This window comes from Chamaea fasciata, unplaced genomic scaffold (genome assembly GCF_029207755.1).
Source record: "Chamaea fasciata isolate MVZ Bird 193981 ecotype frontalis unplaced genomic scaffold, bChaFas1.0.hap1 SCAF_16, whole genome shotgun sequence".
NCBI classification, from domain to species: Eukaryota; Metazoa; Chordata; class Aves; order Passeriformes; family Sylviidae; genus Chamaea; species Chamaea fasciata.
In genome coordinates this window covers 4,970,405-4,989,863 of record NW_027094101.1, presented here as the reverse complement: position 1 = coordinate 4,989,863, position 19,459 = coordinate 4,970,405, and the positions used below count along the sequence as shown (strand labels likewise).

The 19,459-nt window shown below is 48.2% G+C and overlaps 1 protein-coding gene across 1 annotated transcript in view; it reads right to left on the bottom strand.

Annotated features, from left to right (window-relative positions):
- Window positions 1–14,040, bottom strand: part of FAM20C (FAM20C golgi associated secretory pathway kinase) — a 58,039-nt gene extending 43,999 nt beyond the window's left edge. Inside the window, exons 1-3 of the mRNA XM_066197813.1 lie at window positions 12,360–14,040; window positions 10,470–10,645; window positions 1,740–1,818 (exon numbers count right to left, since the gene is read on the bottom strand). Coding sequence (XP_066053910.1) covers window positions 1,740–1,818; window positions 10,470–10,645; window positions 12,360–12,883 — 779 coding nt within the window. The 5' untranslated portion in view covers window positions 12,884–14,040. The remainder of the gene's footprint in view (window positions 1–1,739; window positions 1,819–10,469; window positions 10,646–12,359) is intronic.
- Between the last annotated feature and the right edge of the window lie 5,419 nt (window positions 14,041–19,459).

Genomic DNA, 19,459 nt, shown 5'->3' with positions numbered 1-19,459 from the left:
ATTAAGACATCATCATTTTCTGTTATTGTTCCAGTGGGTGGTAGTAATTGCTTCTACACAGGAACGTGGCTACACCTCTGTTGTCATCCATCATCTTGCTGAGGCTGTGCATTGTACAGTATTTTGATTTGACCTCATTAGCATTCCCAGAATTACAATGTCATGCCAATGATAAAGGCAGAGATTATCCGCATCGGAGGACGTGCAGAAGGAGGATATCACACACTATGTGAAAAGCCAACAGTGCAACCACGACTCTGCCAAACACTCAAAGGCTGCCTGAAACCCCCTGGCTCTTGATTTTGCATGTGAGACAAGACATGAATTAGGAATTGTGCCTACATGCATCCAGCCTGCAGATAAAGGGGATGGGCTTGTGCACTGATGATCTGAACCCTCAGGGAGAACACAGGGAGAGGAAGGGCAGGTGCTGGAGCAGATGCTCTCTGGTACCACCTTCCCTCTGAGCTGCCAGTATTGTCTGTGCTTCCTCCAACCTCTCCCAGGCAGCCAGTGACCCACTAGAAACGTGGAGAAACTTGTGGGCAATTTGGGAAATGACACAGAGGCCTTTGCACAAATGCCTTGTGCTCTCTGGAAGTTCATAGGATTTTCTTGTGATTCCCAGGACAGAGGCACACAGAGAGGGCTCCTGCTCAAACTTGGGTTGAAGGAAGGTCAGACCAATTTTCTGACCCTTCTGGCAGTTAAATAAAATCAAGCCAAATCTGTACTTGTCTGAAGCCAATCTACAGCAAAATCTGTAGTGAAAGAGGGAATCTCTCAGTCTCCAGCCAGCAGCTTCCCCTCTGAGCTGTTCTCCCTGCTGCAGCTCTAGCACAGTGCCAGCTCTGTGTTATATTCTAAACCACCCATCCCCAGCTACTTTAGTCTTCCATGGACCATCTTAGGGGAAATTACATGAACATTCCTACAGTGGGAACAAAATACAAAAATGAATTCATGATTCCAGTGGTACCCTTGACATAGACACTGAGTAGCTCCATTAAACATTTTGCAGCCTCGAGTGGCTTTGCTAAACCCTCTACAACGAGCACAGAGTCATTTTCCTTCTCACAACACAAACACACAGGTCAGGATTCAGGAGCCTGTTTTGTATCTGAATAACTTCTCTCATCTCAGTGGGATCCAGGCAGGCACAAATCAAGGCGGCACAATCCTAGTCCTTCCCTTTCTCTCCAGAGTCATTACCCTGCAGTACCACTCTTGGATAAACTCATTTTCACAGACTCAGCATAGACCTAACCAAATGACTAATACAACTCCTTAATACAAACAACAATAAATCAACTGATTAAATTCTAATTTATCAGACAAATACTCTTTAGCTCTTCCCAAAGCTGCTCTGAATCATGTCTCTTGTCTGGCCATGTTCCAGAAGAGCACTGACACTAGATAAAGCTCAGACCTGTGGAATAAGTTTACATTAGATAGAAATGCTGAAAACATCCTGTATTTATGACGGGAGATTTCACAGAGATCAGAGTGAATAACATTCCTGAGAAGACTGTAATGTCTCTGAAGTCCCCTCAGCATCTCTTCCAAAGACCAGTCTAGCAGGACAAGGGCTCAACAGACTCTGAAACTCCAGGGCGAGCAGCAAGGCTCAGGAGCCAGACACATTAACCTTGAGAGATCCTACCGCAAACTTTTAACAGCTTAGAAAATGGCTACTCCACCACAATTCCACTTTAAATCACAGGGTGTTTTTTACTTACTTCATTGGTTTAAACAATGCCTGTCCATAGTTCTGGAATGTCATGATCAGCTTCAGCTGGGTGCCTCCTGATTTCATTGCTGTGGGGGAAAAACACGAAACAGCTTCAAAATGAGACATGTGGATCAACTTACACTCAGTCTCCTTGAAACCAAATCATATCAGACAATCATTTGCTCTGTATCAGTTCAGCACCGTGGTATCAGAGCATCAAGCAGAGTGTTCCCAACTGGACAACAGATTATTCAGCAGAATATAGGGAAGGGCTTTGAGCTGCTCACCAGGACTAAACATGGATTTTACTTCCTGACATGTTTTTGCCTTTTCCTGGCCACCATGGGCTCCACAAACGCCCAGGTGGACAGTACCTGTAGGAGCAGACCACTGGAGTCTGGTTTTCTCCATCTCTTACTGCTCTTGGAGTCCCTTTTAACAAGGGACTCACACTGGAAAAGGAGATGGGGGTTCTTTCAAAGACAGCTGCAGCTGGGATGCACAGCCGAGTGCACGGCAGACAGCTCCTTAATTAAAAGTATGAGCAGATACTGTAGCAATCTCTGATCTCTGCTGCGATTTTAATAACTGTTTCTGAGCAGTGGAGATACGGAAATTCACCTCCTCTATGCACAATGGATATGTACCCAAGCCCAGGCATTAAATTCCAGGGATGTCAAGGTGGTTCATACGGGAGAGCAGAGCTGTGCAGAGCAGCCTGGCCTGGCTGGGAGGGCAGAGGAGGACAGTGAAGGTGACAAGGACAGTGGCTTTGCTCATCTCCCAGCTGGGAGCTAATGGGATTTTAAGACTGATACTCATTCAGACCATTCTGAAAAACTTGGACAATGTCACGTAACAGCCAGATTATAATGTTTTTTAAAGTAGGAATTTTTAAAATATATATAAGAATTCATAGAAATGCATTTTACTTGATGATAAGGCTACTCAAAAAAGATAAACATATATTTCAGAAAACAGCTGCTTTTCTGCTGCCTCAATCAGAAGTGTCCTAATAAATGAAATGACCTACAGCCTGACTCCTAAATGCACCTCTGTGTTGGGAAGGCAGGATGTGGCCAGCAGGGCTGTGTGGATGAGTCAGTCTTTTAAAGATGCTTTCTAGGAATCATCAGATAATCAATCCCTTTCTTTGCAGTTGTGAAAAAAGCCACGTCAACTGGAGAACTGCATAAATGTCAAGTTATCTTGCTCAGTAAATTCTGGCTGAGAGTTGCCCTTGTTCCACCTTTACAGCTTGTACAAGTTTTTTCTTTAACCAATGCCATTAGCTCCACATATTTTTAATTACTCATCTCTCTGCCTTATCACTGATAGGTCATCAGCTCTCTTTCAGCTCTTGTAACCAATATTTTTGCAACAAAATGCTATGCAAATCTGGTCAGTGTAATTACACTTCTCCTAGAATAAAATCCCTCCTGTCCTGCTGTTTTGCTGATCCCAGCCTTCTCTCGCCTTTCCACTTTATCCCAAAGGACCAAATAAATAATTAGAAATTAAAGGGCATTAAGCAATTTGCACTGACCAGGTAAAGCAGAAGCAGAGGGGCTTTCCTGGCTTGAACTCCCTCCCCTGTGCAGGTCAGGTCATTTTATCTGCACCTGAGGGCAGGAGGAGCATAAGGAGGAGCTGGGCTTTTTCATGCCCAGCTCAGAGCCTGAGGACCATGAGTGGAAACCTTCCAGTCCAAACCCTGCCTGTGGTGCCCTGGGACCATCTGTGCACCCTGGAAGCAGCTCTGGTTAGTGTGGGCAGTTGGAGCCCACAGGGACACAGGGCCAGGCACAGGACAGTCCCCACCACCTCCCCTGCCCAGCCACCACCACCACATTGCAAAGAAACATGGGATCACAGAATGGGCTGGGTTGGAAGGGACCTAAAAGATGCACTAATCTAACCCCCTTGCAATCACAGCAATGCAAAAAAAGGAAGAAAAAAAAAAAAAAAAAGAAGAAGTTTCAGCACACTCTTCTCTAAGCACAGAGTTTCAGATGCTACAAGGACTGGTTTCTCAGCTATTCGAGGCCACTCAACAGATAATGATTTTGTTAGCAGCCAAACTCAACAGCGAGGATGTCATCACCAAGCAGGGATATGCATGAAGAAGATGAACAATTCAGAATAATTCTTCCATGAGACACAAAAGCCTGGTTTCCTGTCAGAAGGAACTGAGATGAAGTAAGACAAAAGCATCTCCCTTGTCTTTTTAGATCCATCTTATTGTATTGCCTTAATTGGTTGCACCAGCAGCCTCCCCCCAACACAAGTTTTGCTGGCACAAGTTGTCCCTCCACTGCTGCTGGGAGCAAACTTTGGAACTCAGAAAACCAGAGGGGGACACGGGTGGGAATTTTTGTGTCCCACTGTGCTTTAGGGCAGCGCATGGTGGAACCCACATGGATCATGGGGAACGACCCAATGCCAGAGCTCCACCTGGCCCTCCCCCCATTATCCAGACTCAGGTGCAGCTATTCCCATTTTGTCTGCCCTTCCAGTGAGTGCCAGGAATGTGCTGGCCAGGCTGGGGGTGATGCAAGGCCACCCTTCAAATCCAGGCTGGTTAGAACCTGACATTGTCATCCCTGCAGAGATGGAAACACCTAAGCTCGGACTGTTCTTTTGAGCTCGACAAAGCCTTGCTGTACCGGCAAACCAAGCAGCCCTGGAGCAGTCCAGGGTGCCCAAATTTGGGGGGTGGCAATACCAGAGAAGAGCAGATCTCAGTGGAGATGATCCACTCTAGGTCAGATCACTCTCCCTGTCCTAACTCAGCATCATATCTGCACACTGGCCCCCCTCTCCTTTTCTGAGCTGTGCTCCTCCAGGAACTCCCTTTCCTGCTCAGCCTCAGCTAAACTTGTCCCTCTGGCCATTGTGAGCTGTCACCTTCCAGGGCTTTGTCCCAAACAAACACTGTTTGCTCATCTGGAGACATCCTCATGCCTTCCTCTGCTGCCCACAGGCCACTCCTGAGGGATGTACAACACCAGAGAGAGCACATCCAATTTTTCAAGGAGTGGAGGATGCTGCAGTCTGTCCCATCTGTGATCAGCAGGTCCGGGGATTTTTACAAAAGCCTTGCAACACAAGGCTCTGCTGACTCCAAAGGAACCACCAGTCACACTCTAAATTCACCTTATTTTCTTTTTCTTTTTTTTAAGTATTTTAATATACTGTAACACCACAGGTCACAAACAGCTCTGTAAAGGCTTTATAAACCTGCTAGCTCACAGCAGGTACTTCAAATCAAGTCTCACACAGCTCCTGGATGTACTGGCACACTGCTAAAAACAAATCCCAATGCCATCATTACTTTTCATCTTCAGGCAATTCAAAGCCTCTCTTTTCCCTCCAAAGTAGAAGGAAATGGAAAGCAGCATTAACCTTTCCTGTTAACCCAGTGTAAGTGCTCTGGGGTGTGATCAGAAATCTTCCTAACTTCAGGAAGCTTTGCAAAAAATTCCCCGAGATATCTTTTTGCTTGAATGCTTGGGATTAGAGTCTTGTCCAAAGATTAGTGAAACTGGTGGGATTCCTTCTGTTTTCTCTGACAGACTTTGGATCAAGCCCGCAAAAATCCTCACTCCATTTACATCCCTGAGCCTGCTGTCATGGCCACCTGCCATGTCTGCTACTTGTCACCTCACCAACACAAGTCCTGAATTCCCTCCCTGAGCCACAGAACCCATCCAGTGCAAAAGATGTCCCAGCTATCATTTCTCAGACATCTTGTCAAGCTACAGGGTTCCTGGCTACTGTCAGCTACTGACAATGCTGCCCAGAGGGGCTTGACCCAAAGGGATTTGGAATTCCAACTGGTTCTGCCCTTCCAGCTCCTCTGTTTTGCTCCATGGCAGCCCAGATCCCACCAGCCTGTCTAAACCCTATGGTTTTCTGATAGAGAGAGTGTCCCAACAGGATCTCTGAGCTTTTTCCCATTCTTTTGGTCAGCATCCAACAAACATTTTAAGATGTATTTAATTATGCAGTGCTAATTCCTGAGAAGTGAGACACACTCACAGCCTGGGATGCAGTTAACATCTGAAACAGAGGATGCTCAGATCCATTTTGGATCCCTATTTATAGATCAAGCTTAAATCTAACATAAACATCTTGATTGGCTTTAACAAGGAATGCTCTGCCCCAGGCTGGAGACATGGCCCTGTACAAGCTGTAAAGAACATATTTAAAAATACATTCAAGCCCTCATCATCTCTTAGTTTGTCCTTGTTCAGCCAATTCTGCTAACTTGTTTTTAAAGGACTTTTTGATTTAGTCAGGAAAGTAAAAGACTTCTGCAAGGGAAGAGATCTGCAAAATTATTCTAAGGCTTTGCTGTACATTTAAGTCCCCTCCTTTCATCTGGAATTGTACATGAAATCGATCTGTTGACTCTTGGCCGATTCATTGTTTCCTTACACAGTAAATCAAAGATGTTACATTTCATTGTTTTTCACAAGTTCTCAAAAGCACTTCTCCCTTTCCTTTGGATGAAACTTTCCCGATTTTCTTTAGAGCCAGAATTTATCTTCAATGTTTAGCATCCTGTCCTTCCTTTTTCTCTTTTCTTTCCCTGCCTTGAAGCAGAGTCCACCTCAGGTAATTGCAGCTTTTATTCCCAGTGTGAGTAATCTCACATGCTTGCTTTCTAATTACTGCCTGTACAAACTGAAGGCATCACAGATTCACAAATTACCTCAGTCAGGTAATGTTTCCAAACCTTCACAACCAGAGAACTTAAAGAATCAAAAAAAAAAAAGTCCCAGCAACCCAGAGGAATTACAAAGTCTATTCTGCTTACAAAGAACCTCCTCTGGAGAGCAAGACCAAGCCCACAGTGCCCCTCCAATGCACCATGCCAGAGCTGGTGTTAAAGTGCTGATAGTGCTGCCACAATTATGCACAGACATCTTGTAAATATGCAAGAAAATAGCTAACTGTGGTTATTTATGCATGCAATAAGCAGCTATGAAAGGCAAAGGAAATGTGCAATTGCCTGAGCATGTGCTTCTGAAAACCAGGCTTCAGTGCTCAGTGGAAAAAACAATTCTCTCCAGGCCCCTATTTATGGCAAGAGGAAATTTTCAGTGAATTAAATCAAATTAAGAGCTATTCCTTTATGCTGAACCAAATGAATAGGAAATATGTATATATATCGATGCAGGGCACAGAAACATCCTCAGCCCCAGCCTGGGTAACCCTGTCCTTTTCCAGGCCAGCTCTAGGTGTCACTGTGGGATGGGATGCTCCTTCCCATCCATGGATTTGTTCCATTTAAACTTTAACATCAAGAAAATGTCACCTTGGTGCTCCCTGCTCTTGGGAATTGCTTCTGTCACCGTTTTCATTTTAAAATACCACTGCACATTGCAGAGTCGTGTGAGTGGCTCTGGCAGATGTGGGGGATCAGTCTGGTCCCCACTCTCTCCCATAAATGATGCAGGGTGAGCAGAGAAATCACAGCGTGGCCAAGGATGCTGCTCTGCTGCAGTTTGGATCTAATTACTGTAGCTATCAGGCAAATCGTCTAATTCTATTAGAGCCAAAGTAAATCTGAGCATTGGGAAGAAACTGGATAAAGCCATATCCCATTTCATCTAATGCATGTAACCCTGTGTATTTAATTGTCCTGCTTGCTAAAAGAAGCCTGAAGAGCAGGCATTATCAAGGTCTCAATTTATTTTATACTCCTAACCTGACATCTTTCCAGCTGCCTTAAAAAGGAAAAAAAAAAAAACCAAAACAAAACCAAAACCAGCAATAATTGACTATAAGGAAAAAAATCCTGAGGCTAATTAGAAGATAAGCAGGAATATGCAAAGAATGTAACAGCCCTATAAATGTCCTTTGGTCAAATATATTACTCTTTATTAATCAGCTTACATGCTTTTGAATCCTTCTGCTGCTCTGCAGTAAAGCTGAAAACTGGCAGGAATTACTTTAAAAGATGTATTTTTAAACATCCAAAGAATTTGCAACATAAAATAAGAGAAGTTGCACTGTGCAAAATATAATTTAAAAAACTATATTAGCAACATGCTCTTTCTTTCTTTGCAAGCTGACAAAGTTCCTGAATCCCCACAGGGTCAGGCAGTGAATGCTAACACCAAAATTCAGATCCTGGCATCTCTATATTGGCCAAAACTCCCCTTTCATTTACATCTACTTGATTTTGGACTGGGATGGATGTGTAGGAATCATTCTCTGTCAGTTCCCATGGTGGCCAACAACAATACCAAATACACCTCCTGGTTTAATTTATGGAAATTATCCTGATTCATTGCTAGAAACCATGGCTCTGTGTTTTTGTTAAGAGGCATAAGAGGCCCTGCAATGCTCTTAAGAGCCTTGTTCAAACATTAACAGAGACAATCCCAAAGGGAATGGCTAATAGCAACCATAAATCCTCCTCTGTGGTCCCATGGCCCTTTCCCCCCACTGATCTGAAAGCTCCATCAAAACCGGAATTAATGGAAAGCCCACGATACATCTGTAGGACACATTAGGTGAAATCACGGCCCCAGGGAAGTAAGTGGCAAAAACTTGCACTGACGTCACCAGGATCAGGATTTCACTCCCATTTTCTATGATAATGATTTTTGCTGCTAGGCCAACTGAAGCAGAGAGAGGTAAAGCCACGTGCCCAGAAGCACAAGTGAACACCAAGCCCAGAAAATCAAGTGAAGAGTGAGCACTAAACTACTATTTCTTGCTCCAGCCTTCCTTTTTCTCCTACCAGCTTCTAAGTCCCTAATCCACCTCAGCCACCCCCCTGCTCTGCAGAAGGGACAGACCTCACGGCTCAAGCACTGCTGAGTTTGCTGCAGACACTGCTCTCCTCCCGCACAGACAATGTGGCTGAGCTCTGGAGTGTTGGGGAGCTGAGTAAAGATCAAAACTCAGCAGCCACGTGGCACGAACTGCTACAGCCACTGCACTTGGTGCAAACCTCAAGAGATGGGCCAGGACATGGCTTGGCTGGGCATCACCTCCGCCCCTCTGGGGACAGCCTGGCCACTGCCCGGCACTGCTGCTCTCTGCAGGGACAGGGATGAGCACAGACTGCATCCGTCCCTCCTCATTATGTGCCCAAGGGGGAATGTTCACACACTGTGCTGGCTCAATCCCCATTTGCACGTGCCACCAATATTCCAAAAATTGGTGGGTACTGAGGGGCGAGGTCAGGAAAGGCAAGGGATCCATCAGGGAGAAAATCACGCAGGCTTGTCCATACAGTGCCCTCCTCACCCTCCAGTGCAGACCAGAGGAGCGTGGGCAGCCTGGTGCTACCTGCAGTGTCACCTCTGACCTGGGGAAGGGAAAGCACGTGGCTTAATGGGCAAACATGACCCCCTGAATGAATCACCCTGATCCAGACTTTTGGGGACAGGAAACACATCACAGGTTAATGAACAAGCCCATGTTTGTCATCTTTCCTGAGCTGCAAGTCCACTGGAGCTTTGAATCCAACATGTGGGATGGCACCTGGGTACCACACACTGCTTTATTCAAAGTGCTGCTCCAGCAAAGCAGTGCACTGAGCACAGCCAACACACAGCAAGATTCACTGAGCTGGGGGTCTCCGGTGGCACTCTGTATTTTACACCTACTCCATCTCAAAGGGCTAAATCAGCCCACTCCTGATGACCAAGGATCTCCCTTATTCCTGCTCAGCAGCCGCCGTGATTCACACAATGGAAAATGTAAACCTTAGGGCTGCTTGAGCTATTCTTGCCCAGGCCATTTCCTGCTGAAGCCAGGGGAATTTTTGCCTTGCAGGGTTAAAGACCTGCTGACCTCATCCCACGGTGCCAACACACCATCAGCACTTTCACAAAGCTCCTGCTATTTCATCCCTCCGAAAGGGACTTTGCAACTTTGTGGTCAGCACAAGTAACTCCATTTTCTGCCTGGTGGATGGAAACCGCTGCCTGTGCTGCAGCTCCTTGCCTCTGGAAACCACGGGCTGTGCACTTGTTTGGTATCCCAGGGCTTTCACCTAAGGTGGTGACATTCCTTTCCCCGTGCAGCTACGCAGCTAAATTCAAGAAGACACGCGTTGCCATTAAACAGCCCTGGAGAAAAGCCCCCGAACAGTGTCACCTTGTTTAACCAGAGCCAAAGGCTGACATGGGCACACCCCCGTTGTGGATTTACAGGCAGAGTAAACAGAGCCAGGCTCTGCTCGGCAGGAGGCTGCCTTGCCTGGAGCTCCCTGACGTGCCTGGGGAAGCTGCAGCTCCGCAGCCGCAGAGCCCGCGGTGCCGGATGCTCCCGCAGCCGCCGCAGCAGGGCTGCAGGGCAGCCTCTCCTCCCTTGGCAAGGCAGGCTCTGCCAGGCACAGCCTCTGAAATAATAATCAGCCACAGATACAAATCTAGCTCGTGCAAGGTGCTGTCTGCTTTCTGCCGTCCCTTTTTTTTGTGTCAGCGTATTTATTTTGAATAACCGAGCAGGGCACTTGCAGCCTGATTGTGACTGAAGGATCTCTGACACGAATGGGGTTTGCCTTGCTGGCAGACTTGGCAATTATTCAGGTAATACAGAGCTGGCGATATATCTTTATGTTTCGCAGGGAAAATGAGCAGGGAGGTCGGAAAGCAAAGTTGCAGGGATGCTGGAGAGAAGCCATGCAAAATATTAATACTCAAACAGCAATGACATCCTGAGCAAAGAGCAAATAATGATAAAAAAAATAACATATATCCAAACCTACCAACACTGGTTATCTTTTGGGAGACAAGGTCCTGTAGCAAAGCCTCAATTGCAGGGTTATGTCTGGAATACAGCTCGTACCGATTAATGCCAATGTGGAATTTTAACCAATTTGGGTAGGAGTCTATGGAGGTTTCTCCAGTTGGCAAAAATTCTTCATGATGATCTTCATTTTGCCTACCACCAAAAAAAAAAAAAAAAAAAAAAAGAACAATACAAAAGTTGAGGAGAAATAAATAATGTTACAGTTTGTAACATGCATCAAGAAACAGGGCTTCAAAATGTGCCTTGGAAAGGCAAAACACTACAAAAGGGAGAGAGGTGCCAGGCTTCTCCCTGAACCAGGAGCCTTCTCCCACCTGGGGCTAATGGGGAGGCAGATTCTCACTTCCCCCCATCCTGCCTGATTTAACACCCATGAAAGTCAGGAGCAAAACTCAGAGTGGCATCACTGAGCACTGGCAGAGGCCCTTCCATACCAGAACCACAGAGCTCAAGTTTTACCTTGTGTTTAGGTTGCATTATGTGGCACACAGCTTTTACAGGTCTGACTTGAACAACAGCATCATCCTGAACCTTTGTTTAACAGGGATGTGGGGCAGGAAACCAAGAGTGCAGCAGAACCTGACCTGTGGTGCCCAGCGCTCCCACTCCCTCCTCCTTCTTAAAGAGGGGGAATGACAGAAAATGCATCACTCTGAACCGATTGCTAAAGAAGAACTGGCTGGCCTTGCCCCTTTTTGAGCAGTAGCAACCTGTTAAAGAATTAATTACATGACCACTACCTTGTGAATTTCAAAGTTCTGCGAACTTTGGCTGCAGCCACTAAGGAAAATATGTACAACAGGCAGCCGCATTGTGGATATCAGTGTTGATTTCACTCTTCACCTACTGAACAGACTAACCCAGATTTTTGATGCAGAGTTCTCTGTGTTTACAGTCAACTCCAGATGTTCAGGCATTCGTGACTTTTTTTTCCCCCTTTTTCTTTCAGAGAACCCAAAACTTTCCAGGTTATTTCCCTTCACAGTCAGTTAGGATTATTAGATGGAAGGGGCCTGGACAATTCACATGCTCACGGGGCGGAAATCAGAATTATTTATCCTCTCTTTCTAAGGGTTTAGATCATGCTGGCTGCTCTGCAGCTTGACAGAGCTTTTGCACGGTACAATGCAGCTGTTTAAACATTACAATGTCACTGTGTTTGGAAGAGGGTGCTGTTGTATTAGACAACCCTTTTGATTTTTCAGTCATTGAATTTCTCAGCATTTCTTAGGAGCCAACAGGGCATACGATTCACAGAGGCAACTGACTGCTTTGAAGGCTGGAGAGCAGCGGAGGTGCAGGGCACTGGGAATTAATTGAGGATGAAAAATGTAGCACAGATCAGATCCTGAGAGCGGAAATACCTGCCAGGATGAATGCCTCTGTGGTACCAGACCTTGCTTTTGAGAAAAGTTAATGTATTACTGCCTGGCCTCACTGCTCAGCCCCTTCACCTCTGGGTGGGAGACTGGGAAGGTGCTGGGGAGGAAGGCTCGCTGTGAGCTCACCCTCTTCCTCACACCGTTCTTCTGGCAGCATCTTCCTTGGCTGCGGCTGGAGATGGGGCACACCGACCCCTTGGCCTCAGCGCTCCAGCCTTCCCGTGCTCCCCTGTTTATTCTGCATTTCAGGGCATCAATTTCCCGAAGGAACCAACCGGGCGAGCCTGCGAACGGTTCCCCTTTTTTTTTTTTTTTTTCCAGCGACCCCGAAACGCTCCGCTCAACCCTCCGCCCACGACACCCTAAAGCCCGCGTTCCCCACCGAAGGGCGGCGACCCGGGGGCACACGCCACGTCCCCACCCGCGTCCTCCCCCCCCGCCCCCCGCCACTCCCGGCCACTCACCACTCGGTCTGCTCGGCCGCCCGCGGGTTGAACCTGATGTCGCTGTTGACATTGAAGAGGAGGTCTCCGTCGGCCAGCGGGGGCAGGGCGGCGCGGTACAGCGGGTGCTGGAAGAGCGCGGCCAGCGGGGCGGCGTTGCCGGCGGGAGGCGGCGGGCGCGGAGCCCCGGGGCCGATCAAGCGCCGCGCCCTCCCCGCCGCCGCCGCCGCGCCCCCGCCGCCCGCTCCGCCACCGCCGCCGCCTCCCGCCGCTCTCTCCGCCGCCTCCCGCGACTGCGACGAGAGGTTGGAGGCCGGCTCGGCGCTGAAGTCCTGCAGGATCCGCAGCGTGTGCTTGCTGGGCCAGCGCGGCGCGGCGGCGCGGGGAGGCGCGGCGGCGGGCGGCGGGCAGGAGCAGCCCGGGCGGCCCTCGGGGCCGCGGCGCTCCAGGCGCGGCAGCAGGTCGATCATGATGTGCATGGTGCAGGCGACGAGGAACACCATCAGGATCAGCACCCGGAACTTGCGGACCAGGAGCATTTTCATGGCCGGGGCGGCTGATGAATTACCGGGGGAGGGGGAGGGAGGGGAGGCGGCGGACAGAGCCCGGGCGGGCGCGGGGCTGCCGGGCCCCCCCCGGGGCTCCGGCGTGCTCCTCTCGGGTCGGGAAGCGAGCGATCAAGTCAATAAAGTTACCTCCATAGGCGCCGAGAAATAAACAGCCTAAACCCGATAGGTCCTCATGTCTCAGTATCATCAAGAACTTGGAAGGGGGAGGAAAAAAAAAAATAAAAGGGAAAAAAATTTAAAAAAAAAAAAAAAAAAAAAAAAGAGCTCCGGACCGAGCCTTTAAAATCAACAGGAAAACAATGCCAGCGGCATGGTAATATAGAAAGCCATCTGTTCACGATTTCGCCCTCTTTTTATTGCAGGGATCACAACAAACAGGGAAAACTGGCTCTTGGAGAGAAACCGGCATCAGACACAGGCGCTGATTAAATAAAATTTAAAAAAAAAAGGGGGGGGGGGAGAGGAGGAGGGGAGAAAGAAAAATATTAAGAAAACCTGTGCGGAAAGGCGACAGAAGGAAAAAAATCATCCATAATATTTGGCTTTGCTGGAAACGCTGACTCCCTTCCCTTGGATTTGAGCAGTGATGCAGCAGAAGCGCTCCCCGCTCGCTCTTGCTCCCTCTCTTCTCTCAGACTCTTTAAGAACATTGGCTGGAAAATCATTTTCTTAGAGCGGTTCCAGTTTCTTCATCCATCGCGTCCAGTGCTCGAGACAGATTAGTATGTTCAACTGAGATCGAGTCTGGGTGGCTGCTGTATCCGAGCTGGGCTTGTGCTTTGGCTTGGGTTGGTTTTTTTTGGCTGCAAAACTGTCTGATGGCACAACTGCAACATAAAGGTTAAATATGGCACAGAAAGAAAAAAAAGAAAAAAGAAAAAAAAAAGAGCGGGGAGAAGGAAGGATTAGAGGAAAAAAACTAATATGAATCAGTAGAGGTTCTTTTTAGCGAAGAGGTCTTTGATCTCTGCTGGGTCTTACAGATCTTTTAAAGAGAGAGAGAGAAAGGAAGAGAGAAGCGGGGAGAGAAAGGGAAAAGCGGGGAGAGATCTTTGGCAGGTGCAGAGTGAAAACCTCTTTCAGCTACACTGAATTCTGGAGACTGGTTGGACTAGTAGCTCTGCAGCTCCAGCTTTCAGTGGGTGTGTTAAATATTATGAGCGAGCCATGATTCCTGCCTTCCTCACGTCATAGTTAGGAGATTGGCTAAATAAACGCTACAGTGATAGTAACAGGAAAACCTCAACCAAAAGAGGGTTTTTTTCCCTCCTCTCCTCCTTCCTTCCCACCCCCCCCTTTTCATTCTACTGCAGCTCCAACTGGGGCAAGGAGAGGGCGTCTGTTCCACAAAGGTTTGGGAAAAAAATTACAAAGAGGGGAAAAAAAAATAAATAATAAAAAAAAGAAAGGAGCGGTAGAGGAGAGAGGAATCTGCACTGGCAGCGTTGCGAAGCAGCAGCGCGGTGTGTACCCGGGCTGGGATGGGCGATTCTGCTCCGTCACTGCCCGGGCTGGCAAAAGGCGCATCGCCCGCTACCCTCGCCCCCGGCCCGGCAAGGTCAGCCCGGGAGCCGCGGGCTCCGCTTCCCCCGGGAGCAGCCCCTCTGTCTGATCCGGGATCCCGCGGGCTGTGACACCGGCAGAGGGCTGTGACACTCACAGGGGGCTGTGACACCCACAGGAGGCTGTGACACTCACAGGGGGCTGTGGCACCCACTGGGGGCTGTGACACCCACTGGGGGCTGTGACACCCACTGGGGGCTGTGACACCCACTGGGGGCTGTGACACCCTCAGCGGGCTGTGACACCCAGCAGCGGGCTGTGACACCCACAGCGGGCTGTGACACCCAGCAGCGGGCTGTGACACCCACAGCGGGCTGTGACACCCAGCAGCGGGCTGTGACACCCTCAGCGGACTGTGACACCCTCAGCAGGCTGTGACACCCACAGCGGGCTGTGACACCCAGCAGCGGGCTGTGACACCCTCAGCGGGCTGTGACACCCTCAGCAGGCTGTGACACCCACAGCGGGCTGTGACACCCAGCAGCGGGCTGTGACACCCACTGGGGGCTGTGACACCCACTGGGGGCTGTGACACCCACTGGTGGCTGTGATACTCTCAGCGGCCTGTGACACCCACAGCGGGCCGTGACACCCACTGGGGGCTGTGACACCCACAGCGGGCTGTGACACCCAGCAGCGGCCTGTGACACCCTCAGCAGGCTGTGACACCCTCAGCGGGCTGTGACACCCTCAGCAGGCTGTGACACCCACAGCTGGCTGTGACACCCACAGCGGGCTGTGACACCCACAGCGGGCTGTGACACCCAGCAGCGGGCTGTGACACCCACAGCGGGCTGTGACACCCACAGCGGGCTGTGACACCCAGCAGCGGGCTGCCCTCCCTCCTGCTGCCTTCCCCGCAGCTGGCTCCGTTTCCAGGTGGCCCAGTGGGCTGGTAGCAGTGGTGGCCCTGGGGCCAGCAGAGCGGGCTGGTGGCAGTGGTGGCCCTGGGGCCGGCACAGTGGGTAGGTGGCAGTGGTGGCCCTGGGGCCAGCACAGCCCTGACAGTGCTGTTGGCAGCTGGCTGATAAGCGAGGGCAGTCTGCAGGAAGGAACGAACTGTTCCTGCTGCTTCAGGTGGTCAGGCAGGGATGCTCAGAGCTGCTGAGTTCTGTCTTTGGGCAGAGTTCCCCTGGATTCTCTGCTCCATAACAGGCTCCAAAGGCTGTTGAGCTGGGCTGTAGGAGGGGTGAGAGATATAAAGTGCTTTCTCTAACCCACCACCACCTTTCCACAGAATCATCTCAATGCTGGATGTGGTGGTCGATTTTTTCCCTGCATTAAGCCATATTGAAGTATTTCTTTTCCTCAAAAAGTCTTCCCCCACCCACCAGGCTCCATCCAGCACCGTTCCCTTACTGGCACTTCCGCAGAGCCCTGTGCCCTGCACTCCTCAGAAGCACATCCATGCAGTGTTACACTGTCACCATGTTTTGCACAAGGGAAATCACAGATTTTCCAGCAGGAAAACAAGACTGATGAACAAAGCAACCCAAAAAACCCCACCAAAAACAACCAAGAAAAAACCCATAAAACAACCTAACAGGACCACGGTCCTATGGACTGCTCTGTAACTTTGTGGAGAGACAAAACTTGCTGTCGAGAGTGGCCTTGTAGTCCCAGGGTTCAGAGGTACACCTGAATCCTTCAAGTACAGGTGTACTTAGTCACAGAAAAATATTTTTCTACAGAGCCAGAAGCAAGGCTTTCTGTCTATTCCTTTTTTTTTGTTTTGTTTTGTTTTGTTTTTTGGTTTGTTTTTTTTTTGCCAAGAGCAGCCTGGACAAAGGCTGTCTGGACAGCTGACCACACGGCTGATAGAGGAGGGCAGCAGAAGCCAGTGAGGGGTGAGTGCAGGGTATGTAGTTCCCTGTGTATCACTTATGTTTCACTGTGCTGTGGTTTTTTAAGGAGTTCTGGGGGAGCTGCTTGTAGCACTTCAAGTGAGGATAGATAATAGGACACCTTATCTCCTTTTCCAAAGCCCAGTAGAATTTGTAGGTTGCAAATTTTAGCTACATGAAGGAGTTTTTTTCTTAGTGTTTGCCCCATTAAAACTGAGGTCTATGGTATTAGATGGCAGTGTAACTGAGCAGGTCTGAGGAGAAAGTTGCAAATTACTAAAGTGAGTTCTTTAACTTAAAGTTGTTTGAATTCACTTTATAGTAAAAGAACATTGTGTCAAAGGTTGTAACTCCATGTGTAAGTTACATAATGAAAGGGAAACTGGCTTTGAAATATAATGCAAGCAACTAGATGCAGTTAATTACATGACTTTCAAGAGGTGAAAATGACAATATTGTAAACAAGTAATTCCTTGAAACTACATGTTTTTGTTTTCATCAGTGTGACCTTCAGTGCATATTGGCTATTCAGTTAAGTATGGTTTCATCTAAATTGTGCCTGCCTGTAAACTGAATCTCCCTGTCTTCCAGGAGCTGTTTGTTCCTTGAGCTTTTTAAACATTTGAGTTTAATCTAAGGATTTGAGATTGGTAGATGTACTGTATTCTCTTCCGTAACCGACCTTTATGGACAATTTTGCCTGGACCAAAGTGCCCCAGAGATGTGAATAAAAGAGAGCTGTCTCTGCACTTGTTTCTCAGTTTCAGTATCCACAAATGCCTTTAGCCACTGGTTGGTCGTCTGCGATCTAAGATGCACTGGCTAGCTGGTGAACTCTGGCAGAGAGTGAGCTTGTAGCTTTGCTTTGGACTACGGGAAATGCGTAATTCCTTGTTTCCTGAGCCTTTCTCCCTCTGTCCTGAAGGCTGGCAATGATCAGCACCAGCAGTGTGTTACAGCCCCTCTGTGCCTCTGGGCTGTGGTGATGGGTGAAGCCAAGGGAATGAAGCCAAGGGAATGAAGCCAAGCTCAGTTGGCTCTTCTCGAAGCCCTGTGGGCTCCCCCTGTAGCCCACCACACAAGGAGGACGCCGGCCCACCTGTTTTCTCATGGACCTTTCCCATGAGCAAGAGCCCTGCTCTTGTCCTGGAGTCCCTGTGCCTTGGGTGTGAGTGGAGGGGCCCCTCTCACTTCTCCAATCATCTCTTTGGGAACACAAAATCAGTGCCAGTCTCACCTTTGCATTCCTGCTGGTGACCCTGTGGGGCTGGCAGGGAGCCTGGTGTTCTGGCCAGGGAGGTGGGAACTGGAGGATCTGCTGGGGTGGGAGGGCTGAGGTGACTTCTGGTCAGGAAGCCAGGGATTGATGATGTGTGAAATCACTGGGGGAGGTCAGGAGCTGGGCTGCAGGTCAGGAAGAGCCTGGAAATTGGGTGGCAGGTGGCAGGCAGACCCAGGGACTGGGTTTAAGGTATTTCAAGGCTAGTGCAGCTTGCCAGGACAACCTCATTGCTGGCCCTGGGCAAGAGTGAGCTTGGTGCAAGAGAGTTTGTTCTTGTGCTGGGATCTGGGGGTCGTGTGATCCACCCCTGCTAGGGAAGGGTTCCCTTTTTCTGCTGCAAGGGAAGAAATGGGGATTTGTGTCCAGCCAGTTGGATTTCAGCCCTACATCCCTGTCCATGTACTGTGAGGCCCTGGCCCCTTCCCTTTCAGTGCAAGTCCAATGTTTGCACTCAAGTTACCTCCTCTGCCTTCAAATATTTGCTTTCAAGACTTGCTAAAAACCCCCAAATTTTTGATACCTGCTGATTATTACTCAAGCAGGTTTTTAAGTACAAAACTTGTTTGCAAAGAGCCACGGGATCTTTGTAACCATGCCTGATTCGGGCAATTGTTAGTTAGAAGACAGTTGTTTATTATTTAACTTTCCAAGTTAACTTGGTCTTAGTAAGGAATATTTAAATATTTCTCCTGAACTAAACTCTACACCTTCATGTGGAATTCCAGTATGTGGCAAAGAGCTTTTTATTTCTGCTGTGCTGTGTGTTGGACCAGCATTACCCCTGTAATTGCTGGCATTATGTAAACAAGAAAATAATCAGTTCTTAATGGAATATTGTGACATCAATAAGTCATTGCATAGATCTCATTTCAATAATACAAATGAAATCAAGTCACTTACATCAACTCTTTATTTTATTTTTGGTCACTGAATTAAAATCTTCCTTTTATTGAAGTGCTTGAATGTTATTGGGAATTTCACATTGAATTCTACAATCACAAGCCAGGATTGCTTTGGATCTAACAGGCTTTTTAATTTGGTACTACAAATTGGCACTCAGCACTTCTTTGCATGTTCTACCTTTGCTTTTATTTAATAATACAATCAAGAATTCAGGAGGGGTTACTGTCGTATGTCCCGGCATTTCTTCATTGTTTTGTGCATGAATTAGTAGCTTATCTGCTGCTGGAATCTGCGTAGATGTTTATTTTCCCCATTTTTTTTCTGCCTGCCTCGCTGAGCAGCCACAATGGTCAGTGTACGTGATAGTGTATTCAGGTAAATAAATGAAGCATGGTTTTGGGTGAGTAAACACACCCAGCTATTATTTTCTGTTATAACGGTTTACAGCCTTCTGGTGTAAAGCCTGAATGCAGCAGGGCAAGCTGTAAGTCAGGCCTGATTGCACATTTTGAATCAGTGTAATATTTTTATTGTTACTTCTAATGGAAAAATGGATTTTTGCTTTCTGAGAGCCTCTGTCTATGATGCTGGAAGTCCTGAGGGCATCACATGCCTTGCCTGGCCCCTGTGGCCTTGTTGCCCAGGGTCCTCTTCCTGCTCTCCCTCTCCTTCCTCCCTCTGAAGATTTGTGTGCTGACCTAATTTATTGGTGCTTTGCCTTATAAACACAGATCACACTGGCACTCTAATGGGTACTGCATATTAACCTCCCACACTGCCAAAACCACTTTTATTGCTGAGGAATACACTTGGTACTGAACAGGAGGCAATTCCATAAGCTTGATTTCACTGTCAGCTTCTTCTGAGTATGAGGAGTCAGCAACACACGTTTCAAGTGGTGTGCTGGTATTTTTTCAATAATGCATACTAATGTTCTTTTGGCAGCCTTCTGGCCCAGGG